This window comes from Podarcis gaigeae, assembly GCF_964106915.1.
Source record: "Podarcis gaigeae genome assembly, chromosome: 10".
Taxonomy (NCBI): Eukaryota; Metazoa; Chordata; class Lepidosauria; order Squamata; family Lacertidae; genus Podarcis; species Podarcis gaigeae.
Genome location: NC_139686.1, coordinates 42,402,726 through 42,428,888, shown reverse-complemented (window position 1 = coordinate 42,428,888; position 26,163 = coordinate 42,402,726). Strand labels below are relative to the sequence as shown.

The window sequence follows — 26,163 nt, the reverse complement described above, 5'->3', positions numbered from 1 at the left end:
ATTTTTATTTATTTACTTGATTGGGGGAGGGCAGCTGCCCCCCACCCCTTTGTCTACCCACGGCACCTGCTTTGTGTATTATTTTGTGTCACAAATGGATCATTACTTGTACTTCTGGCATTCTCACATTCATTTAAAAAAACATAGCTGAAACACGTGAATTTGCACATTGACCCTGGAATGAAGAGATTCATAAATTCTTCCAGTAATATGTCTCTATGTGGTTAGTCATTATTTTCTATAATACAGTAGTGAAATATTTGGTGGCCATGTGGTTTTTATACTAGGACAAACAGAAAATATAAAATATTGATATGGGAAAATGCTGTATATATGTCTATGTTTTTTGAAAGAAAAATATATATTCTGCGACTGTAAAGGTTTGGGGCTTGCAGTGTTGCAGGCCTGTGGCAGTAGATCTTGGTGGCAAGGTTCTGTAGGGTGGGGAGAGAGACACGATCGCTTTGAGAATTTATTAGGTGGGGCCTGGATCAGGTAAATTCTCTCTGATCTGGGTGACAGCAGAATCCAACTGAATGGAAGTTCCAGTCAGTTGGGAGTTAACCATCAATACGAGAAACAGTTGAGTTTAGTCAGTTGAGTTGAAGGGAAGAAAGAGAGTTGATGAGGAGGGGGTGACGAATAGACCAAAGAAAAACAGAAGAAAAAACAGGCATAGGTATTTATACCCATTGAATTATTTTTTTCCTTCTGGCGAAGATCAAGGGAAGGGAGCTGGTGACTGAGTTGGTCTGAGATGCTGATCTATGTTAAAAGTCTTACCAGAGGATGGTTACACAGGCAGGTTTTTTAAAGTTGACTAAACTGTTCAAGCAAGCCAGAAATACAACCAGAGGAGACTTGGGGTAGAGAGGCAGATTATATCCAGAAGCAGGACTAGGATATTGGCGGTACGTATTTGGCTAGGGTGAGAGGTATAAAGAATATTGCCTGAGGTAAAAGCTGCTTAGAGGCTACTGTCTATTGAGTCCCCAGAAATTGTCAACTACTGTACTGCCTTTGAGGTCCCCAATATAAGTGTCAGTATCCTGTTACATAACACAGTATCAGCAATCTTAATTTCAAGTTCATTCTGTCTATAGTGTAGGTGCCCATCTCACACCTAAATTTTATATACATGCCATTAGGAGGTTTTGAAAGCCTTCTGAGGGAAACTGGTGGCAGCAGGAATTTAAATAAGCGCAGGTACCTAAACCTGTGTTTATAGAAAGTGCTGATGAGAGAACTATATATTCTGGACTGGATATTTTACTGTTGTGTGTAGTACTGTAATTTCCCCCCCTAAAGAGTCCTGAAATCATAAACCACTTCAAAATGTGGCTAGGACTGGTGTACAAGCCAAAATGGGGGGGGGGGAGTGAAGAGGTTTTAAAATTATTGCACATCTTATACGTGCAATTCTGGAATATGGACAGATCTGTAGACTTGGCAACTATCAATATTTTGACATTGTGAACTATTATTATTTAAATTACTATATTAATTGTAGTGATTCATTTTTTTCTGTATATGGACATTTCAGTTCCAATATTCTGTTGTACAAGTAATCAGTTGTGGATTTTCTAAAGTTTACTTGTTTTTTTATATTTCATATTTGTTTTAATTATTTACTTCGTGGTGTTGTTGTTGTTGTTATTTCCTGCTCTTCCCCAGCAAACAAATTAGTAACAAGAATAGAGTGGATCCGGAAAACACATCTCCAGTGCCAAAGAGATGCTTTTATGAAGTTTATTTATTTCATTAAAAAAAATGCATCAAGAAGCTACTGAAAAAGGATTATTGTACATGCTCACATGAGACATTTTATAATGCTTATTATGGTTCTTAAATAGTAATGGACTTATACCATACGAAGAGATGTTAGAGAAGCATATAAGGAAGTATAAGAAAAGGAACAGTTCAGATGCAAAATTGAGTCATGGTCTCCGCCTTCTACTGAAGCTCCTTCCGATGATTAATTTCCTGTAGTCTTTATAAAGCAGAACAAGTGAGAAAAAGGCAGCCTGATGCTTTCAAGCTAAATATCAAATGCACAACAAAGAGCATTTCTAAAAAAGCTAATACATTTTGGCACTCTAAGAAATCAGCACAGTGACTAGAGAATGCCAGAAATCCATTTTTTCTTTGGTGTTTTGCTTTTCCTGAATCTCTCTCTTTCCTGCTACTTTTATGAGTCAAATACTTTGCCAGACATCGGAAATGCACAGTTTATTGAGGAATGTGTCAGAGTGCATAACAAATTCCGATCCAACGTGAATCCACCAGCTACCAACATGAAACGAATGGTAAGGGATGCTTCATTCTGTAGCTATGGAAAATGTGAACATTGCTTTATGTGTCTTGAAGATTTAAAATTACTTACTGGCAGGTGTTTTTAATTAAGGTATTAGATGCTACAGGTGTGTGCGTAACCCTAAATTATCACATTTCCTAATGAAATGTATGTTGTGTTTTATTAGCCATGGCCTCTAAAGTTCTTTTGAATGCATTTCTGCTTTTTTGTTTTTTGTTTTTAACTGAAAGGGGTTTCTTAGGCACTTATTTCCTTTACTTGATTCCTACAAGCCAAATAGCACCAATGCTGCTTTCATAGCATCATCTGATGCAAACTATCGGAATTAAGGGGCTCAACCTGGGTAGCAAAGTCCAAATGAATACACTGGTGCCTTGCAAAACTGGTGCCTTCTTCATGATAATGTTTGGATTGATTTGGGAGCTTGAAAAGCACACAGCCCACTAACTATGGGTAAATCCTGACAAGATAAGAATTCAATACCTTTATTAGGAACAGCTATGCATCAGAACAAAAAGTCATTGCTTTTGAGTTTTAAAGAACTCTTCCACCACAACTATTATTATTTTTATTATTTTATTAATTAAGCTTATTGTTTGCCTTTTGTTGCCAATGCAACCCAAAGCAATGTACAAAAATAAATTATTCTTTAGAGAAAGGATTATGAGGAAATGATACATTGTTGATAGTGGAAGGAGGCTTGTCTTCATGCTTACAGTTTTAAGATTGTGATTCAAAACTTTGCAATGTGCCCCTTAGATGAAACTGTAGATGGCTTTAAGGCATATTGAGATAACTATTGAAAATTATAAAATCTGCATTTATTTGGATTGCTCTCTAAGACAAATTGGATCTTACAGTTTCCTTTTAAGGTTACTACTGGACTAACCAGCACTAATTAGTGTCAATAGCCAAACTAGGATCTGCTCTGTTTTTATGCTTATGCTTCTAGCAGCAATTTCCCCTAATTTTCTTTAAAACTTCAGGGATGATGATCAGGCGTAGATCCAACTTCCTTTTGAAGATCAAACTACATGTTACATTAAACTGACGTTGGAAATTTTTTTTTAGTTAAATTGCTGCTGTGGGGAGAGATCAGGACAGTGTAGGGTAGCTAACCCTTTCCTTCAAAAACAAAATCCCCCAGCGGCTGTGAGCTACAGGAGAGAATCTGCTATTAACACAGAACATTATTTGTTCATTAACCTTCCCCACCCTTCCCCATAAGGTACTGGATGACTTCCAGCTTCCATGTCCATTGCCAACACAATTCCCCCACTCTTGCCTGCCCCACATAACCAACTCTGCAATAGCTCACTCAGTTAGCACCTGAGAAGAGCAAGGAATCATTTAGCAGCTAGCAGGTGCTCACTGTTTCCTATATTGGCCTTAATTTCAGTGTTGCCACTCCCTAGCTTGCAGAAGAGTGTGTGGGCTGAAGTATGGATGCATAAAGCCTAAACTAAATTAGAACTGTATGTAGCACTCTTATCATTTTTATTTCTAAGGTAAAGATTTTGTTTTAAATGAATATATAGTTCCTCTTTCGGGAAGCTTTTAATGTTTGATGTTTCATTGTGTTCCATTATATTTTGTTGGAAGCTGCCGAGTGGCTGGGGAAACCCAGTTAGATGGGTGGGGTACAAGAAAGTTGGTGTTGGTGTTAGTTCACACTGTTGAATGAAGATGGCTAACTGTAGGTAAACTATTTTGACTTTCTGTTGAGAGTTGTGGAGATAATAAGGTAGTTTGGCTGTTTAACTGCCAGTTAAATTCTTTCAGAACAAGGATAGGTTTGGGAGCAGAGTTTCTGTCTTTATATACAGGCACAGTACTTAGGGACGCAGGTGGCGCTGTGGGTTAAAGCCTCAGCACCTAGGACTTGCCGATCGAAAGGTCGGCGGTTTGAATCCCTGCGGCGGGGTGCGCTCCTGTTGCTCGGTCCCAGCGCCTGCCAACCTAGCAGTTCGAAAGCACCTCCAGGTGCAAGTAGATAAATAGGGACCGCTTACCAGCGGGAAGGTAAACGGCGTTTCCGTGTGCGGCTCTGGCTCGCCAGAGCAGCGATGTCACGCTGGCCACGTGACCCGGAAGTGTCTTCGGACAGCGCTGGCCCCTGGCCTCTTAAGTGAGATGGGCGCACAACCCCAGAGTCTGTCAAGACTGGCCCGTACGGGCAGGGGTACCTTTACCTTTACCTTGTGGAGATAATAAAGTAGTTTGGCTGTTTAACTGCCAGTTAAATTCTTTCAGAACAAGGATAGGTTTGGGAGCAGAGTTTCTGTCTTTATATACAGGCACAGTACATTCAAAGCTGCTGGGCTCTAACTAGTCAGTCAGTGTATATTCTTCAACCCATTAGACCATAGTCACAACCTGATTTGCGGGGACGCGCTGAAATTTGAAATGATTGGCTGGAAAGAGACCTTGTCTCAAAATAAAAGGGTTGTTTAAGACTTCAATCATGCTTAGTCAGAGGAAACATGAAGAAGACGACAGAATATCAGTTGCAGGAAGAACTAGGAGCTGGAGGCAGGCAGGGGGCACTGGGGCTTAGAAAGTCTAAGAAAATCCAAGAGCAGAAATCCCTGCAGACCTCCTTGGATCCAACCATTGAAAAACATACGTCCCAAGAGGCAGCCTTCAAAAGAGTTCTATAGGCAAGTCAATCAGATGCTGGATACCTGAGGTAGCAGAGAGTGTTGGACCAGGATGAAGACTGCATCAGAAGTTTTGAGAAAAATCTAGAGGACTCTAGAGCCAGAGAGCTGCAAGTAAGGAGGTACTGGGCTTTGGGAAGGAAATATGAGGGCTCAGAGTCCTAGAGTCCTCCCACCTCCTTCCCAAAGCCTAGTTAGCGCTTTCCCAGCTTTGGGAAGGAGATGGTAGGACCCTGCCAGAGACTTGTACCTCCTTCCCAAAGCCAGGCGCCCCACTTAGCCGACTTTGAGAAGGCGGGGCTGAGGGGTGTCACTGCAACAAGGCAGTGTGTGGCCCACGGGTTCCATGTTGAAGTACTATTGTGGCCTACTTGGTATGAAAATTTGGACCATCCTGCTCTATAGGGAAGAGGTGGTGGACCTGAGTGAAGAGTGCAAGTTCTCAGTGCCTAGCTGAGTGTTACCTGGGTATGCATGGTTTAGGGGAATTGGCTATAAAGCTGAAGAGGGATGGAACTGAATCTCCCATCTTCCTTTTGAAACACAACAATAGCCTTATAGTGTAACAATTCTGATTTAAACAAAAAACGGTAGCATAGTGAACTTCAACATATAGTAACCATACAAGCTAATATCATCTGTTTATAACAGCAATTAAAGTGAAAATGAAGCAAATTATATTTTGAGTTGATACTGTGCTATTTTGTCCTACAGTTATAGCTGCTGGTAGGTAAACGTAGGGCATAAATTGGTACGTGGATATATGGTGCCAACAGTAAAGGGGTTAGAAAAATAAGTAAAAAATTATAGCTTAAGAAAATAAAATCTAAAGGTGCAAGGTACCTTTATATAACAAGTAGTGGAGGAGTGGGATCAGCACAATATGGTGGTGGTGGTTTGCGATCTCCACCCATGCATTCAAGTTAACACAGAAGACTTAATTTGGCATTTATTTCCATGTTTTGGGGGAGGGGTGGTGACTAAATTTGTAAGAGCCTTAATTCTTCTAAATTTTAGGATTTTAAAAATTACATTGTAAATGAAATAATCTGTCTTTTCTGTAGAGCTGGGACCACAAACTAGCAGAGACTGCCAAAGGCTGGGCAAAGAGGTGCCTATTTCAACATAATTCTGACATCAAAATACCAGGGAAGGTACACCCCAACTTCACAACAGCTGGAGAAAATATTTGGACTGGCTCCTTTCAGATTTTTAATGTGACTTCGGCCCTCACTGATTGGTACAATGAAGTCGTGCATTACAACTATGATACCAGATACTGCAGTGATGTATGTGGACATTACACTCAGGTAAGCCAATGCTTACATCTTGACAGCTGATATTGTAACTTGTGCTGTGAGTCAGAAAATCTCTGCTTCAGATTTTGCCCTAATCAGTAAGCATAACAGTATCTCACAGATGCAGATACGAGTAGTAACCTACTAACAGATGTTTTAAACTGTTAATGTATTTTTAAATAGCAGTAATCTGTCCTGGAACCTTGTGAAGGGTAAGTAAGAAACTGAATTGATGATGATAAAAGGGTTATTCTAAAGATAACTCGTATATGTGAAGCATTGAACATTCTGAAGCGCAGTATAAGTGCTCCATGTTATATTTTCCCATCTAAATCTCAAGGTTTTTCCACTGAAACATCAATAGTATTATGATTATTTTCTGGTCAGAGGGAAAGCAGCACTGAAATCTTGGTTGCACACACTTAATTGCAGAGAAAGAAGTAGTCTAGTTTACAGTTTGACTCTGAAAGGGGGAGGGAGCCCTCAATTATCCCTTAATCTGCTTTGCTTTGAAAAACAAAGCAGCTGGGTAAGTTAGCTGTTACTCTAGATCAGAGGTTTTCAACCTTTTTGAGTCCACTGCTCCCTTGACCAACTACATTCTTTCTGCGGCACCCCTGTGAGGCTCAGAAGCTCAGTTATGTCACACCTAGCCTGCAGAACTGGCAGCCTCTCACCCTTTTTTTTTTTTTTTTTTAACATGCTCCCTTTTGAACAGCCTCCTCTTGTTCAGAGTCCTCTGGGCAGCTGCAGCTGCTGCCCCTGGTCTCTGAACTGCCCTCCCTCAAAGAGAGGTGCCTCCTCACACTGCCCACAGGGGTCTGGGACTTCATGTCTGTTCCCAACAGCAAGGGCTGGCAGATTGGCTAGCTGGGCTTCCTTGCCCACTTACTTACTTACTCCAAGGCCACCTCAGCTCCTGGCAACCAGCACCTGAGACACCATTCGCCTGGGGAGCTGCTGCAACAAATAGCTGTGCAAGCCTTTGGGAGGCAGAGTTGAGAGGGGGCATCACAATCTACCCATTTAATTTCAGATGGTTTGGGCAACGACATACAAAGTTGGTTGTGCCGTTTTCTTCTGTCGTCAAGTAACAGGCTTTACGTCGAATGCTGCACATTTCATTTGTAACTATGGGCCCAGGTAAGTGTCAAGGAAGAATGAGTTACCGCAAGGGGTATGTGGTGGAGTTGGAGAGGGTCAGTTGAGAAGCACCGTTGGACAATTAGAGGAGCTTAATGGGATTAGGCAGAGGAGAGGAGGTTGGTTGGTTGTTCTGTTCATTAAAGGTTGATGGTCCGTATAGTAAACAGAGGAAAGTCAAGTATGGTAGGATAGTAGACAGAATTGATGGTGATTATTTATTTTATTTATAAAATCACAGCTTGTGCTTCTCTTGCTTGCTTTTTTAAAATTATGAATGATTTGTTCTGGTCTGAAGAATTCTAAGAAAAATACCGGTATATCTCATCCCATGTGTTAGCTTTGATATGCAGAGTACACCAAACAGCAGGAGAATAATGTGGTGGCAGCTGTTTATTTTGGTTAAGGCTGCAGGGAGTCTGGACCCAGTGATCTTGAGCGCTCAGGGCATGGTACGGAACTCCTGCAACATTACAGGGAGCTTTTTGATTTATAATTAATGCAAGAAGTTTTCTTGTGAAGGAAATACTCTTGCATCTTCCAGAATCAAGAAGCTGGCAACTCTGGGTTAAGGCCAGCAAGTCCTTTCTGATCATGGTAAGAATTAAAGTTCAATTTCAAGATGATCAGCATATCCAGCAATAGACCTAGTCTGGCGAATGTAGACATAGTCTTCATTACACATATACACTGATTTCATCCATAATAATAATAATTTTATTATTTATACCCAGCCCGTCTGGATGGGTTTCCTCAGTCACTCTGGGTGGCTTCCAGCATATATAAAAGCGTAATTAAAGGTCAAACATTTAAAAAAATCCTGATAGAGGGTTGCCTTCAGATGTCTTCTAAAAGTTGGGAGGGCATCCCACAGGGAGGGTGCCACTGCCAAGAAGAGTAGTTTACTGTAAAGCTCTCTACACAGGACTGCTTTTAAATACAATGTTAATTGAAGACACCATTACCAGGATGTTGGAGGAGCAAGGCAGCATGTAACACACAAATCACATGGGTTACCAGTTTCTATCCAGGCTTAAAGTGAATATGTTAACCCCATAGAGCTCTGAATTGTTCAAGATCAGGTTATCTTAAGAACCGATGCTGCACATATGAACCATTCTAAGCCTGCTCTCTGGTCCATCATAAAATAGTTACTGATCCCTGGGTGGGGGATATATTTTTCAATGCTAATACAGGTAGGTGGAATAGCTGGGGACAGAAAGTTCCAGGAGAGGAAGGGTCAATGGAAGTTGGTCCTAGACAGGATGATGGAGGCGGCCTGTCTCTACCATGGACCAGAGCTCTCCTGTCTTCCACTGCCTCCCGCAGTTTGGTCAAACTCAAGTTGGTAGCTTTGAGAACACTGTCCAACCATCTTGTCCTCTGTCGTCCCCTTCTCCTTGTGCCTTGTGTTTCTACCATACTCCTTATGAATATGGTGAGGAAGGGAGGCAAAACGTTACTGAAGACTGGAGTTCAAGACTCTCACAAACTATTTACCATTGTAAGCAGTGGCCTGGCTCAGTGTGCTATAAATACCAGAGCTTTTGTGTAATATTGCAGATTATCACTCTCTGGCATTCCTTAAACCAGTAATGGGGGAAACCCATACTCTTCCTGATATTGTTGGACTACAGCTTCCATCAGTGGCTATACTGGCTGGGGCTGTTGGGAGTAGAAAAAACATCTGGAGGGCCACAGCTTCCCCATTCCTACCTTAAACAATAAGAAATGGTATGCATTCATTAAACATGGGAGGTTTGCAGTAAACAGATTCTAGTGTACAGTATTGGTATAAAAACAACACATGGTATTGTTTATATGCCTAGGAACATTATGTTCAGGCAATGTAGGTAAGATTCTGAAAGCATGTGCTTTGGTTTGAGAGTTCATTAGAGACAAATATTTCCCCAAAACATCTTAATTAAAACAAGTTGACATGGAAACAAACGTATTCCATTGTACATTAAGAACATTAATATTTATTTAGTTTGCTAATTCCCAGTCTCCAGGTTTCAGCAAATGTAAATACATAAACAAAAGGGGGAAATAGAACTCAACAGAAAATCATTAAATGTTAAAATCTTGCCCTACCTGGTCTCAAATTAAATCTCCAAATGTATGGTTCCTATCTTAAATTGGAGGAGAGGGTCTGAATTCCCAGTTAATCATTGGGATGGCTAGACCAGTATCAGCACTATCAATATAAAACAATTCCTTTCAGCTATTGCATGACAAATGCATCACCTCTCGGTTTATGTTAATTTTCAAAATGTATGAGTTAAATGAGTGTGTAGAAGAAAGGGATCATGATACATCAGTACCTTGGGTGGAGTTGAAAGCTCGTGTGCCACTTTCAGCAGTTGTCGAATAGAAAACAGCAAGAATCCAAACTGTGGTTTAACCTATCATTAAACTCAGGCACATAGCTGGGAATTGATACTTGATGAGTGTAGTAGGTTCAGTCTTGATTTCGAAAAGGTGGCTGCATCACCAGTTTAATGCCCTGAAATGTCCCTTCTTATGTCTGGCTGAGAAACTAATTATTCCTACTCTCTATTATTAAGAATTTATACAGACAGCAAGCAGTTTGAATGTAACTGGAATAAGAATCTTTAAATCACATTCTATACCCCCCTCTTTCCACAAAGTGATCTGACAAAGCTGTTCTTTTACAGTGGCAATTTTCCAACATGGCCATACAAAAGAGGAACACCCTGCAGCGAGTGTGACGAAGAACCGTGTGTAGACAAACTATGTGGTAAGTGAAAATGAATTGGACTTGCATGGCGAAAACAAAGTGTGACGATTGATTGAACATTTGTTACAAGGTATTATATTTAGAACTTGCCATAGTAGATTCCTCTCCTAGTTCTAATGTTAAGTCCCACCTCCTCTTGGAAAAATAGGGACATCCTACGTCACACCATTATAGCCAGAGATGGCTGTAAATATTCAAGGTCCTGAAGCTGGAAATATAAAGTTTGTAGGAGAAGCTCATATGAGAACAGATGACTTAAGCTCATTACTGTCTTTTGGATCATGTGGAGGTGATACTTTATAAAAGTTCAGAGTGGAGCAGACAATCAGCACACATTTTCAGGCTTTTTTTCAGTGGTGCTATGTCTGTTATGGAATTCCACCACTTCACAATGGACCACAAAGCAAATTTATGGTGAAGTATCTATTTGCTTGGAAGGAAGTATAATCCTGGGGAGTGCTCTTATGTCCATTTTTGTGCCTGTACAATGGTTTTTAATTGCAATTATGTAGTTGGTTGTGTGTTGCCACCTGCCACCAATAATTGCTGTACTTGTAGCAGCTTTGCAAAGTAGTGCTGGAACTGGGCTGTTAGTGTACAGCTTTGTTCATACTGAAGTTTCTCCATGCAGAATATTCACATGGGGAAAAAGTTCCCCATTATTTTAGGTGAGCTAGAACATAGTGAGAGCTGGAACCTCTTTGCTAGTTTTCCAGCAGCAGCCAATGTCCAGCCAGATACATTCCACAATGCACCCTGTAGTGAGAAATGTGGTTTCTAGAACGTGATTTGTTTTTCAGAGACAACATATGTATAACCCCCAGTCTATAAGATCTTGATAGAATTTAGGCTACACCAGATTAAATGTTGTTTCAGATATCTAGACAGCTGTGAATGCAGACTCCCTTGCAAATCTGATGCATGCTGTAGAATTAGATACATGCAGAAAACTAATTACCGTATTTTTCGCACCATAGGACGCACTTTTTCCCCTTCAAAAATGAAGGGGGAATGTGTGTGCGTCCTATGGAGCGAAGACAGCATAGCCCTGCGACCCTCTCCTGGCTGGAGAGGTGACACGCAGCTATGGCAGGAGCCTCTATAGCCGCGCGCCACCTCTCCAGCTGGGAGAGTGTGCACGGGGCTAAAGAAGCCCCCAGCGACCCTCTCCCGGCTGGAGAGGTGACACGCAGCTATTGCAGCAGCCTCTTTAGCCGCACGCCATCTCTCCAGCCGGGAGAGGTGACATGCGGCTATGGCAGGAGCCTCTATAGCCGCGCGCCTTTCCGCTGCTCCCCGACCTGCTCTTTGGGGCTGGTGGTGGGCTTCCCCCCGCCAGCCCCAAAGAGCAGGTCGAAAGGAACCTGAAGCCTGGAGAGTGAGAGGGGTCGGTGCGCACCGACCCCTCTCGCTCTCCAGGCTTCCAAGGTAGCTGCCTGAAGGCGTCTGAACGCACCCTAAACGGCACCTTGTTTTAGAGGGGGAAAACAAGAGGGGAGAAATTCTCCCCCTCTCTGTGCAGCGCCTCCTGCTGCTTCGCTGAAGGGGCGCTGGGCAGAGAGGGAGAGAATTTTTTTTTCTTGTTCTCCCCCCTCTAAAACAAGGTGCGTCCTATTGTCCGGTGCGTCCAATGGTGTGAAAAATACGGTAGTTGACTAATATTTTCAGCACACTCCAGGGACTTTTCACTTTGTAGAGGCACGGAAGATGCATTTGCTCTACACATGGAAGAACCAGGGGGGAGGGGGGTCACAGATTTATTTCATAAACAGCAGGCTGCCTAGGGTCCTAGAATGAAGACCATGAACTTTGGCTTTTTACATAGACCCCAAGAAGTTTTGTCAGCTTTAGAATGATTCATAATTTACAAGCCTAATAATCGAGGAAGTTTCAAACTTGAACTACTCTTAATGTCTTTTTACTTTTATTTATAGGTAAAGTCCAGGAGGAGTCAATTTCTGACCAGGATGAATCAATTCGTAACCAGAAGGAGTCAATTTGTGACCAGTACTGTATCACCATTCTAATACTGAGACCATCTTTTGCTTTAGGGACTTTAGCAGCAGTCTTCTTTGTGAAGCAACGTTATCCCACAATATTTTTTTATGAATAAACTAGCAATGGAGATAAAGAGCTGGTGGATTAAGCATAGTCAGCTGGTATATGGCATTAACAATTAAATGTCAAGTCCAAAGTCTGCTTTAGAGCAGGCTAGTCAACAAATCCCATGAACTGTAGTCAGACATCTGCAGGACACCACACTGGCTATCCCTGCCTGTTTTGTTTAAAAATTGATAGCAGAAAACAATGCACCCTTTTTGTTCATGGTTCAAAAGTGATGTCTGTTGCTGGGATGGGTTATTTCTTTACTTACCTGATTTTAATGCATTTGTTATGTGTTCATGTACATCAATAAAGATAGATAGATTCTTTATTGTCATTACACAAGTGCAACATTGCACAAGTGCAACGAAATTGGATGCCATCCCTTAAAAACAACAAAAGCAACACAACAACAACAACCAAACAAACCACATTCCAGCCACACCCACACCCACACCCATCAAACTCCCAGGTCACACTATCGAGTTACTGCATTTAAGAAGGCCACAGCTCTTGGATAGAAACTATTTTTCAGTCTATTTGTCCTTGACTTGATGTTTCTGTATCTCCTGCCAGAAGGCAGTAGTACAAACAGACTGTGTCCCGGGTGAGATGCATCCTGCAGGATATTGTTTGCTTTCCTAAGACAGCGGGAACCGTACAGTTCTTCCAAAGATGGGAGGGGATGACCAATAATCCTTTGGGCTGTGGTTATGACCTTCTGGAGCACCTTCCTCTTCCTAGCTGTACAGCTGGAGAACCAGGCACAAATACAGTATGTGAGAATGCTCTCTATGGAGCCTCGGTAGAAGGACACCAGCAGTCTCTCACTCAGATTGTTCTTCTTTAAAAGTCTGAGGAAATAAATTCTCTGCTGGGCCTTCTTCACCAGAGCAGTAGTATTTGCGCTCCAAGTCATGCCCTGATCGATAGTCACTCCCAAAAACCTGAATTCCGCCTAAAGCATAACAGGGAGGCATAATTTATGACATCTTGACCACAATATTAATAAAATGTTGTATTATTTTAAAAATGAGCAGTGATAATGTAAACAGTACTTAACATTTTCTCAGACTCTGCCTTCTTTCCATAAGTCACACATCACAATACCACAAATAAATGCCAAGTACAGGTAGCTGGATAGAGTGGGCATGCAAACAAGTCTTTGCTTTGCTATCCTCACAACTACTGCATCCCCACCCCAAATTCCTCTGTTACAGAGGGAAAGCCTGCAAGAGATATGAATACTCTATACCATAAGGGAGACCTGATAAAACAGGACTTGTGACTGCACAGATTCAACAAAACCAAGTAGAAGCCCCCTGGCAGACTTTCCCCACAGAGGTCAGGGATTGAAAGGTGTGCAACATGTATAAGGCTGTGGTAAGTGTTTCCATTCATTCTGACAAATGACACCACAATATACTGTACAAAATAATATCTGGTAATATTGTGTATGCTAAAAACCTTCATACCAAAAACTTTCAATGCAAAGAACAAGCTCCCAATTTTACTTTCTGCAAACCTTGAAATCACTGAGGGGGTTTTCCAGGCCACGGAGAAAGCAAAATTTGCAAGTAGTTTGATGTGCACTACAACAATGCATCTAGTCAATTATAAATCTGCAGTTTATGAAAACTTCCTCCAGGGGAAAAAATGGAGCACTACAACCTTAAGGAAAGATCATTTCTTTTTCTTTGCATCTGCTGCAATTTTTAACTTAACTTCTTCCTCTGGAAGTGCTCCCAACTTCTTCTTCTTTGCCTTTTTAACCTTTTCTTTAATAGCTTGGATATCAATTTTTGTTTCAGCCGAAGCTACATAAAAAAAGATAAAATATGGGTTATGTATTTGTAGGTAAACAAATTGGACCCAATGTATATTCAAAACTTTTACACACATCCACTGAACCAAGTAACATGACATCAAGTTGTGCTTAGCAAACAACTGTCCTGATTCACATGTCATGATCGGCTAGAGTGAATTAGCATGACCATGTGAATGTACTGCCTCCCAGAGAAGAGATTGCACCAACTTTGCTCCTCCTCAGGCTCTTTTAGGGCAGCACAGGATGGCAGTTAAGCAAAGATTTGGGTTTAGTGTGTCATCGGAACCTGTGATGGTGGTTAAAGGCTCTCTTCCTTAACCACAGGACTAACTTTGACTACAGTGTTGACCCTGTGTGTTGCAGCTGTGAAAAGCAATTTACATTAGCAGTCATTAAGAAAGGGATTAAAAAAATACAACTGCCAATACAGTGCCGTTAAACAAATATATAGTGCAACTGCATCTGAAATATTGTGAACAGTTCTGGTCCTCTCACCTCAAAATTATACTGTAGCGCTGGAAAAGGTTCAAAAATAAGCAACCAAAATGATCAAGTAGTTTGAAGCAACTCCCCAGAACTATGGCACTACTTGTTACTTGGTGTTATCCTTCATTAATGTTAAAGCCATCAATGACTACTAGCCATACTGGCTATGTTTTCCCTCCCCTGGCGGTAGCAAAACTGTATGCTTCCATACACAAGCTGCTGGGAATCACAAGAGGGACAGGCAGCATGGATGCAGCACTCGGGGTGGGCTCATGGCCTTGCAGCAGGCCTGTTTGGCCTCTGTGAGAACAGGATGCTAGACGAAATGAGCCTTTGGTGTGATACATCACTAACCAGAAACATAATTCTTCACTTTTCTCTTCCTCAGAAGACTTGTTACTATGTCAACGTAGAAGACCAATGTTAATTCATTACACAGAAAGGTCAAAATAATTTCCCTTCATCATGTCAATACTGAAAAGAGAACTCAATTATAAAAGGTGTTGTTTTTTACAACAAATAATAATTTGAACTCATCTTACCTTTCTTTGGTTTTACAACTGTTTTTTCCTTGGGTGGAATAAAAGCTTTGTTTCTCTCTTCTTGCCTCCGACTGATTGCTTCTGCTTGTTTTGCCTAAGTTTAAAAAGGTCATACATTTCAGACAGAGCACATACAATTAACATGCATATTTTAAAACAACTTCAAAAGACATCAGAGTGGCCATACCTTTATCTCCTCTACCCTCTTACGCTTCTTTTGACTTTCTTTCAAGAAATATTCACCACTTGCCAATTCCTTATCAATCTGTAAAAATAAAAATTATGATTAGCATGTTCCATACTGAATATTTTTTTAAAAAAACTATAAAATAATAATCAGTAAGCACTTTAAAAAAAATTCATTAAATCTGTACTCTTTCCTTTCTCCCAAAAGTACATATTGAAATGAAGCTCCAGCAAATTCTACAAAATTGGCAGTGTTTAACCAAGGTTTTATGTATGAGCACACAATACACAAAGGATCATAAATGGATTAAGTACTACCATAACTTAGACTGCAGTTCTAATACCCATATACTGTACAGTACTATGAATAAAATCCACTTAACTCAATGGGACTTATTTCTGAGTGAAGCATGCAGAGTCAAGCAATCAGCAAATTTCTTTTGTATGGCAAATAATTTTATATGAATGGTCGTGTGAGTTTTAAAACTGAATGGTAGCTTAAACTGTTTTACTTAAACTGTTTAATAAAAACTAAAATGTCTTTATAAATAATACTAAATAATATTTAATCACCAACACCAAATAAATATGCAATTGTGCAGTCATTTGTACATATGAGGAAACATTTATTAAACACTACAGCTCACTAAACCCATCAACCGTGACCATGGAAATTTCAGCAGGGGGTTAACTTAACATGTAAGCAAACCCCTGCTGAAATTTCTCGTTACCTGACTATTAAGAATGCAGAAGCCCTGTTTTCCTTTCTCAACTGCCCACCCTAAAGCCAGCACAATTTTCACTCACACCTAAGTGAAACAAAATAAATTCAAAACAGCCTGCATACATTTGCTATCGTTCTAGTAGGAAATTGTCAACTGCTTTACAGAGCAATCCAAACCCCTGATCCACCAAACTAGAGGTGGTCTTGAGTGAAGCAGAAGAGTTATGTCTGCCTCTGTCAGCAAGAAGCAGCCCTGGTTCCTAAGCTGCTTCAGCTTCCAGCAAACTATAGCAAGGGGCTTCATTTAGGCTGGTTTGCTGTGACAACCTAGAGCTGGCACAGGAAACTTTTTCAAGCTACTGGCTGGCACAAGCAGTGGAGCTCTAGATGCTGTGAACACTGCACAGCTCTCAAGTGTTAGGACTGCAACACTTTTATGTAGATTGTAGATAGCATTCTACTCTTCTGAATAGTAATTCTTCTTTGCCACTGCCTTGAGATTTCCTTTGTTGGGACAGAAAGGCAAGCAAATTCCCTTTTAAATGTATATTTGGATTCCTTGACGTGCAATCAATTTAATTCAAACTCATCAATGTTCTGCAGTAAAATTCAAGTGAGATATAACAGACCTGACTCTCTGGTTGTGGAGGTGGGAAGGGAGTATATTCCTTCTTGACATTTTTCTTCTGTGGTTCTTTCCGTTTGTTTAAATTCTTGTGTTTGAATTTAGGCAAAAACCGTTCCCAGTTCTGCAATCGTAATTCAGGGTCTTTTGATAATTCCCTTTTAATCATCAGAGTCTTCAATCACATTAAAACAACAAGAAATTAGAACATAATATTTGCTCTGCTCCTTTAAAAAAAATACATTCAGAGACACAGTGAAAGCGAGGTTATAGTAGATAAAAACAACATAATTTAATTATAGCAGATAACATAAGGTATCAAATGGGAGAATGATCAAATTTATAAACTATGTAATCAAGCCTAATTATGCCATGTTCTTTTCATGCTTTTTAACATGACCAATGACAAAATAATTTTGTTATAGGAGAATGTTTAAAAAGTAACCAGCACCTCAACTGAAAATTGTTACAGTAAGGAAAGAGTGATACTTACATAAAACATCTTATACAATACAGAAAACTGCGCTCACCTTGATGTTGTATATGGGATGAATATTCTTCATTGTATCAAGAACAACTTTCCTAACCTAGATTTTTTTAAGAATGCAAATGGAGTAGTTTTAATGGCTAAATTTATAAACCACTGTATTTTAAAAGATAATACTAAGAACAAGCCTATTTCAATAAGCAAAGCTTATTTAATTATTCTTATATTTAATTGATCTTTTCAGAACCATTCACTAAGTTTCAGAAGAAGCAGACCAACAAACTGATCCTTTGGTTTACACAAAAGCGTGCATGCTATGGACAATTTAAGCCAGGCTTCCTCAACCTCGGCCCTCCAGATGTTTTGAGACTACAGTTCCCATCATCCGTGACCACTGGTCCTGGTAGCTAGGGATCATGGGAACTGTAGGCCAAAAACATCTGGAGGGCCGAGGCTGAGGAAGCCTGGTTTAAGCAATAGTAAGATTTTTGGTACTTGTACCCTGAAGCAATACTGCACCCATGTAAGGAAATTTGTGTGTAGCAAAAACTTTGTCATCGTGTTTTCCACTTGTCCTAGTGCACTTCCATTACTTTGCAGCTTGCATGGATGCAAATATTTGGTGCTTAAAGCACTTTTTGTCTAATACAGGGTGAGCCTTTTAAAAAAGGCCCCATGGAACATGTGTAGTCTGTATCCACGGGGCCTCTTTTAAAGGACTCACCCTATACAAAAGGACCACAGAACTTAGCTGCATGATAAAAGTTCTATGCCAGCAACCAACAGTGTAATAACAAAGTGAATTCCTTGGACAAAAACTGAACATTTAAATAAGGTATAATTACCAGATTTTTGGGGGGGGTTAAATGCATGGAACTTCTAAAACATTATTTCCTGTGGAAAAGAGATCTTACCTCTTTTAAGCCATTAAAAGGTCCAAGAGCTGAAACAGTATTTCCCTGAACCATTATGTAGCAGTTTGTTAGCAGTTCCAGGGCCTATGTCAGAAAAAGAAATATTTCAGGACTCAAATCATGTAAGCAGCTTTCTTAACAAACACTAACGCTTCAGTCTTAAATTCACTCACAGGAAGTAAACCCCACTGCACAGACTGTGACTTATTTCTAAGTAAACATACATAGGATCTGTATGTAAGACCAACCTTGAGAGTAGAACCATTGGGACCAATAAGTCTTTGTCTTCTTTTTATAAATCTTTCTCTGTTTCTGACCAAGGACCCAATTTTAATGATGTCACATGCAACGTCATCTTCAAGGATGCGTACAGCCTAAATGGAACAGCAGAGACAGTTAAACAGACACAAATATAGGCAGAAAGATATTTAATATCACTTCACTCTGAGAAACTATTCTGCAAAATGATTCTATATTCAAGTTAGACTGCCACTTCCACTGAATGACTATTCTAATGAATCCAGGATATCTATCAGATTATTAATTCACAGATTTGTGGGGGGTTTTTCCTGACAATATTAATTGACAATTTAATAGAAATGTAGCAATGGCAGACCACAATTATTTTATCACTGAACAAACCTGCTCGAATGGAACACTTCTTGCTAAAAGCTTTATTAAGTCTCTGGCTCTGATGATTATATATGGGTCAAAGGTCTTCTTTGTTGTGCTGACAGTCATGCTTCCTTCTATTAAGTCTAAAGCTGCATTGATGTGCTGTAAGACAAAGATGGAAGTAACAGGCTATATAAAAACTTTACTGTTTAACAGCCTCAGAGTTTTAAATTGAAAAACAAATTTTACAGTCAGAATATATATGAATACCAAACGAACAAAAAAGAAGTTATTTCGATAATTTTCATGACATAGGAATTGTAAAGAAAATGTATTTTTTAAATTAACAAGACTTTCAGGACTGGTTTCATGCTCCAGTAGGAGGATCATTCTTGGGTCTTGTTACTGCTATTCCTCCTTGCTTTTGCAGCTTATTTACCTACTCTCTCTTAGTGAAAGAACAAAGAGAGGAGCAAAGAAGAACATGGCTTATCCTCTCCCTCTGAAAAGAGGTCAGAATGGGCCCAGAGCGGCAGCCAAATGAACTTGCAACAATGAGGAGGAAGTGGACACATGCAGATAAAAAATCCCATTGAGAACATATTGGCCAAAGGACCCTCCAAACAAAATGTGCAGCCAGCATTAAGGATTCCCCAATAATTATTCCTGCTAACTGCAAAAATGTCCATTAACATCACATAGATCTCATGTTACTTCAAACATCTGCTGCAGAGACACATGTGATTTATTTCCAATGGATCTTGCAGGCTGCTCCAACTTCTAAACAGTAGCTAGATGCTCATAGAGTAATGTAAAATGCTGTGAAAACAGTCATTTATTATTTTAAGTAGCTTGAAACCTGTGCCCATTTCCATTCATGGAAGCAGAAATAAGAACACAACCTGGGCCATCAGCAATCTAGACTCTTAAGTAGAAAGTTAACACACTCCATTTAAGAATAGAAAGTATTCTTACATGTTCCGTCAAAGTTTTCTGCACCAGTGGCCAGCATTCTTTCAGATAAGCTTCTCTGTATTTTGGGAACAGAGTGGCAAAGCTGCTTTCTTCCAGGAGACCTCTAGGATTATCTTCTCTTGCAAATGCTGGCTCTTTCCACCCATCAGGAACAGTGAGAAGTTCAGAATCGTCCACTGCTAGCAATAAAGAAACATATTAGTTTTCTCTAAATGAAAAAGTGGGAAGGGTGTAATGCAGGAGAGACCAAGGAAGGTGCCACAACTATCGCTCTAGACTTTTTCTGAACTCTGAAGTGAGAAAAACACATGAGGTGCAGTACAACAGCTGTAAAAATAAATAAATGAGGGTACAAAACTGCCCTGCAATATTCCAAACCACAACTTTAAAGAAACATATGCAACTTGGCTTCTAGGAAATCATTCCCACGCGAAACATTATTATTACAAGTTAGTTCACACTCATGTTATTCGTCTCGGCCTCGATTTAATCCTCTACCCACCGGGCACCACTTTTCTGCATGCCAGGAAAGCTCACACCACCAGAAAATAGTGCAATCTCTATGTTTCTCAAGAAGCAGACATCAGATGTCAAAGAAATAAACAACTACCTGACGTTTAGAAGACATCTGAAGGCAGCCTTGTTTAGCGAAGTTTGTAGTGACTGATGCTTTAATGTATTTTTAATCTTTTGTTGAAAGCTGCCCAGAGTGGCTGGGGAAACCCAGCCAGATGGGCAGGGTATAAAAAATTAATTTTTTAAATACTCATTCCTAATCCTTCTTCCCTCTCCCCCAAAGGAAACAAGGCACTAACAACAACAACAAAAGCGGCCAAGGCGTGCCAAGACCAAGGCGGGTTTCACGGGGGTCTATAGAAGACGAAGCGACCAAAACAGACCCAAGCCTCGAAAAGGCGCCACACGTGGCGGGAGGAACCCACGCGAAACGCTTTCGCGTGGGGTGGGGATATGACGTCACCTTTGCTCGCTTTCTTGGCCTTGGGGGTCCTCCCCCCCGCGGCTCCCTCCCCACTCTCAGCCTCCTTGGGGGTCGCCATGGTGCCCCTCGCTCCACCCGGCAAACGCTCCACACGGGCGACCCGGAAGCGCAGCGCGAAAGAGGAAGAGCGCGATGCCTCCTGGGAGCCGCCATCTTCCCTCTAGAATTTGTCATGTAGAGATACGAAAATAGAGAACAGGCTGAAAACTTAACGGAACCAAAAAGCGAAAAGCCGCCACAGGCTTTCTAGGACTATCGTGCCGTTGCGCCAACTGATCCCATAGCCAGGTGGTTGTTGTTTTTTAAAAAAGCACTTTACTCTGCGTTGGAAGTGGAAACCTCATTCTATTTTTGGGATTGAGATGGGGTGCGCCTCTTATTCTTTCTACCTCTATGGCCTCTTACCGCTCCCCGCCCCGCCCAGCAGCCATGCCTTCTGGGCTTTGCAGTTTTCATCATTAGCTCCTAGACGCATATAAACCGCAGGGCACGCGGGTTTCTTTTTGTGTGTGTTGCCGCTGCCAAGGCAAACCGCAACAGATTCAGAGCGCGATTTCAGAACTTTGCACGCTCGTTTTACTAAAAGAAATAGGTCTCCCCTAAAATGTATTACCTTTTAAATCTCCTCCTTTGGTACCGACTCTCAGGATCAGACCATTGCACCAAGCCATGCATCGTGATTAGACATCATAGGAGCCAACTCCTAGGGCCCCCCATAAAATATTTGGGGGGCTGCCCTGCCCCCCAAAAGTTGCCATTCAAATAGTATGCTTATGCCACATCTTGTGATCGATTATGTGGGGCAGGGTTTACCTCCCCCTCCCCAATATTTTATTCAAGTCGGCACCCCTGTTAGATATGCAGCAAGCAATTCATACAGAAATGGCAGTCTGAAACCCGATAGTCGTTTACAACGGAATAAATCCGTTTGAACTCAGTGGCAATCAGTTTCAGGTAAATATGCAGCGGAACACAGTACTTTTATCCCTAACTTCAAAGCAGGCACTGAAACCTTGATGTACCCCCTCCCCCCCAAAAAAGGAAAGGATTGTACTGATAGATGTATTCAATACATGTACCTACTGTTTGTCGTTCTCATTAATGTTACATTTCACATACACATCTCTGTACTGATAGCATATTTTACTTCATCAAAGCCCAAGATTTACCACGCATGTCCCACAACAATAAAAAGAATGTGATCTCTTTCCAAACGTGGAAATAAATCTTACTGAGTAATAGTTTGGGCAATCATTTGAGGTCAGTTTCAGCAAGCGAGAACCTAAACTTTTAAAGAACTCCATGTTCTCAGACTAGAATTCACTGTTCATTTGGTGAAAAATTACTTAGCAAAAATGCCTTCAACTCACAACGCATATCCAAGCCTTAGTTATTCAAATCCTCTGGTTACAACCAGACTTTTTAGTGTCTTTTTAGGTAGCCAACTACCTATATGACACTTCAGTACTCCTATTTGTAAAAAAGAAAGAAAGAAAAAAGAATGTGGTTATTCAAATGTTCAGGACATCTTTATTCCTCAAAAAGGAATTTTTTTTGGCAGTCATGTGCACATATGGATGTGGATATAAAAGGTTTGGGGGGTGACTCAGGAGCTTGCTCTCAGCTTCAGTTAGAATGGCTTTTCAATGAGAAGCACTTCACATCTGCAAATTTCCATTTTCATTCCACCCTTCTTTCCTTAGGCTAAGGGTGGCATACATTGAGTGAATGATCCATAGTATCCCTACAACATGCCTAAGAGAGGTATGTGAGGCTGAGAAACTGATTTCCCCAAAGTCACCTGGAGCAGAGATTCAAACACCGGCCTTCTCAGTCCAATACTCTAGCAACAATATAACAATTGCTTTCTTACTGCATTTCTCAGTCTAATAATAAAGGAAATAAAAATAATAAAAGAAATTCCAATTAAGACTGATTTCCCTATGTTCTATATATCATAAGTTCTAACCATTCAAGGCGGGAGTTGGATAAATGCAGTGATAGTATCTGTACATGAATAGTCCACTCAGTACATATTGGAACATAAATACCTAGAATCATAGAGTTGAAAGTCCAACCCCCTGCAATGCAGGAATATGCAGCTATCCTCTAAGGGGATCAAACCGGCATCCTTGGCATTATCAGCACCATGCTCTAACCAACTGAGCTATCTGGGCAGTCTTCTTCATCTTGTTTCCTCGAGAAGGACAACATAGGGATGGGGGTGGGAATGCTTCTATAAATGCTACACTAAATCACTTTCAAACAATCACAAAGCCTGCTTTCTCAGTAACCTTATGATCGAACCAAAATGAAATGCCATATGCAAATGAGCATATCATGAAGCTTCTCTGAGTCTCAGATGGCGAGCCCTTGGATTCCGGGGGGGGCGGATTTAATAGGTCAGCAGTTTGAACTGAGCTAGGAACATGGTCTTCTCCTTGACGCATTACCAGTAGCAGCCACTGCAACTTTTTCCAACCTTGAAACTCAGCGGCAGCAAGACAGATAGAGTGGTGAACCTATGAGTGCAGTTCCTTGTTCTATTGGTTTCCTTTTCGTGTGGCACTTTACTGTACCACTTATTATATACCCCCGAGAAATTTACATTTCTCTCCTTGCTAAGAGACATTATGATTATTTCACACATAGCCAGTTTTCTGGAAATAGGGTCTTTAATGTCCCAGGTGATCGGATTGCTTTCGTTCGTTACACTGTCCTGTAAAATTCAATTACTTGGAGCCTGAGAGAGATGCTTTTGTCTGGCATGCTTCGGTTGTGTGCCCTGTATAGATTATCTTCACCATTACAATTGCCTAGTGCCCAATGAATCATATAGAAGCTTTCATAGCTTTGTAATTGAGAAAAGGTTACAACTCCACTATATTAGATTCAACTATAACCTAGAGAGCTTTTAAAGAACACACATGAATATTCAATTTGATCCGTGAAGTACAAAATATGCTGATCTTGCTGATAGTTTGGTGGCGAGTTTTTGTATGCATGCCAAGCAGGTATTCCATCTCATTTCCCCCCCCCCCCCCCGGCCCCTGCATATAAAACAGGAAGAATCCTTGAAGTCTGTTGGAAAGCAAGTCAGCAACATGCCCTCTTAAAATTGCTGGGACCCTTTGCAAAAAGATATTGTTGCACACCACACCAATCTCTGAGCACTGCAAGATTCCAGAGGTGCCAGGTGCTTACCCAGGGTTCGTGTTTCCTTCGGAATGAGGGACAGCAGAGACTGTGGTGTCTTTATGATATCAACCTGAATGATGGAGGGGCTCACAGCATTAACACCCCAAGGGGGCCATGCTTCCCCCATAGCTGCAGCCTTGGATTCCAACAGAAATCAGGCATCACTTTACCTCTCTAGCTTTGCAGCCTAGTGCTTCCTGCATCTAGCTTCTAGCTCACACCCCTCAACTTTTCTCCTGGCCTTTATCTTTCTAATTGCCAGTGAGTTGAGGGAGAGGGCCCATCCCTTTGTTCTCTGGCGCTGAGCCACTTCCTTTGTTTTCTTAATGGCCCATTACCTAGACTATCACCTCACTGGGTAGCTAGCCAGGTATTCCAGGAATATATAGTTTACCCTGCCTCCACATTCATAACAATATATTGCAAACAAATGTTCATCATTTAATATGGGGGCAGGGGCGGTGGGACATGACACACTGCATTCCCACATTCTGATGATTTACATTATTAGTAAACCACTCTTAAATTGAATGTTTAAAATATTAATTCATAGTAATAATTCACAATAAAATCAGATCGTATATAAAAAACAGTACCATATGGCCCCCAAGCTGTGGCAGCAACAAAGAGAATCTGTCCAGTCCTTCAGGTTTTCCTGCTGCCTCTACTGCTCTGAACTCATTACATCAAAGATTTCCCACTGATTAAAAATGTCCACAGTTAATTGGCAATCACTTTCAGAAACTGATACCTTAACCCTTCTCTCTCTCACAGAACATTCCTCTTTCAGAATGCGAGCAAATTATGTGGCTTTTCAAATATGAGCAAAAATAAACCAAAAGCAAATGAAGTGTGATTTTAGAGCTATTGCTTTTATTCATGGGAATGAATTAAAGCTTACTCTGAGAAGCTTCACTGAACAGTTGGACTTTAGTTCAAATATACATTTATAGGATTGCCAGATTTCTGACAGTATGATAGTCCTATAATAATGTTAGACTGTATTTTATTACATGTTAAATAATAATAACACATTTATAATCTGGAGATGTTGAGAACAATAATCTGGACATTCTATAGTTAAAGAGGGTTTGTTTAGTAGTTTAATCGTGTCCGACTCTTCGTGACCCCATGGACCAGAGCACGCCAGGCACTCCTGTCTTCCACTGTCTCCTACAGTTTGGTCAAACTCATGCTGGTAGCTTCAAGAACACTGTCCAACCATCTCGTCCTCTGTTGTCCCCTTCTCCTTGTGCCCTCCATCTTTCCCAACATCAGGGTCTTTTGCAGGGAGTCTTCTCTTCTCATGAGGTGGCCAAAGTATTGGAGCCTCAGCTTCACGATCTGTCCTTCCAGTGAGCATTCAGGCCTGATTTCCTTAAGAATGGGTATGGATGCGTTTGATCTTCTTGCAGTCCATGGGACTCTCAAGAGTCTCCTCCAGCACCATAATTCAAAAGCATCAATAAAGAGGGTTAGTACAGTAAATACTCAGCAACCCAGGGAACACGTGAGAAGATGTAGGATGCAAAGGGAGAGTTTAATGGGTCAGGAAGGATTGGGGACTGTTTCATTTGCAGTTCCTTCTTCTTGCATGACCTTGTCCTGAAACCACAAAATGTTCTGAAAAGATAGGGCATAGTCTGTACTGAGAAATTAAACAGCCGGTATAGGAAAACAAACACTGATAACAGTCTCCTTTTCTGACACCGACTATTTAATTTCCCAATGCGAACTGAATATTGTAGGCAAATGTATAGTGTGTGCAGGTAAAACTCTGCTAACATCTCTTGAACAACTGTCTTTTAGAAAGCCAAAACAAAAACAAAAAACCCCGCACACATAAAGTTGATGCAGATGAGAATTGATTCTAACAGTCTTGTATGTGCAAAGTGGAAGAGACAAAGGGTGGGAGAAGAGAGGAATGTCTTGTAACAACAGAGGGCTTTTTAAAAAATCCCTACCACTAGGTGGGAGTCGTTTCCATTTATTTGAAGCTGGGTTAGTATTTGTTCTTTTCCTTTCATTATGACTTCTGTACTTTTTGCAGTTTGATGATTTTTGGAGGCGCAGCAGCATGTTTGGCTTGCAAGAGAGTCAGGAGGAGAAGATGACTGCTGGTTAAACCTGCCACTAATCTAAAAGAGTTAAGTAAAATAATCAGCTAGACAGCAATTCTGAAACCCTCTAATAAATGCTAAACTCTGGGTGTCTATAGCATCCTCCTTTGATAATTAAATTTCCCTATTGCCAAAAGATTTACTCAATCAATGAAAAAGTTTACTGATTGAAATTAAAAACACA

At 40.8% G+C, this 26,163-nt stretch overlaps 2 protein-coding genes across 6 annotated transcripts; one reads left to right on the top strand and one right to left on the bottom strand.

The window, feature by feature from the left end:
- Positions 1–303: 303 nt before the first annotated feature.
- Positions 304–12,307, top strand: LOC310825612 (glioma pathogenesis-related protein 1-like). 4 transcript variants are annotated; one of them, XM_083699502.1, is made up of 6 exons: positions 304–801; positions 1,854–2,306; positions 6,039–6,284; positions 7,309–7,415; positions 10,094–10,176; positions 12,111–12,307. In XM_083699502.1, the coding sequence occupies exons 2-6, from the start codon at positions 2,124–2,126 to the stop codon at positions 12,287–12,289; spliced, it is 798 nt and encodes a 265-aa protein (XP_083555628.1). In that variant the 5' UTR covers positions 304–801; positions 1,854–2,123; the 3' UTR covers positions 12,290–12,307. The 4 variants fall into 4 exon arrangements, with proteins under 4 accessions (XP_083555628.1, XP_083555627.1, XP_083555626.1 ...); XM_083699501.1 differs by having other exon boundaries at positions 1,675–2,306; XM_083699500.1 differs by having other exon boundaries at positions 304–911.
- A 977-nt stretch (positions 12,308–13,284) lies between these two features.
- On the bottom strand, positions 13,285–20,793 carry KRR1 (KRR1 small subunit processome component homolog). Of its 2 annotated transcripts, none has more exons than XM_083699433.1 (10): positions 20,641–20,793; positions 19,662–19,840; positions 18,714–18,848; positions 18,320–18,445; positions 18,072–18,155; positions 17,201–17,257; positions 16,675–16,845; positions 15,323–15,400; positions 15,136–15,229; positions 13,285–14,096 (listed from the first exon to the last, which is right to left on the bottom strand). In XM_083699433.1, the coding sequence occupies exons 1-10, from the start codon at positions 20,717–20,719 to the stop codon at positions 13,963–13,965; spliced, it is 1,137 nt and encodes a 378-aa protein (XP_083555559.1). In that variant the 5' UTR covers positions 20,720–20,793; the 3' UTR covers positions 13,285–13,962. The 2 variants fall into 2 exon arrangements, with proteins under 2 accessions (XP_083555559.1, XP_083555560.1); XM_083699434.1 differs by having other exon boundaries at positions 19,662–19,837.
- Positions 20,794–26,163: the final 5,370 nt, after the last annotated feature.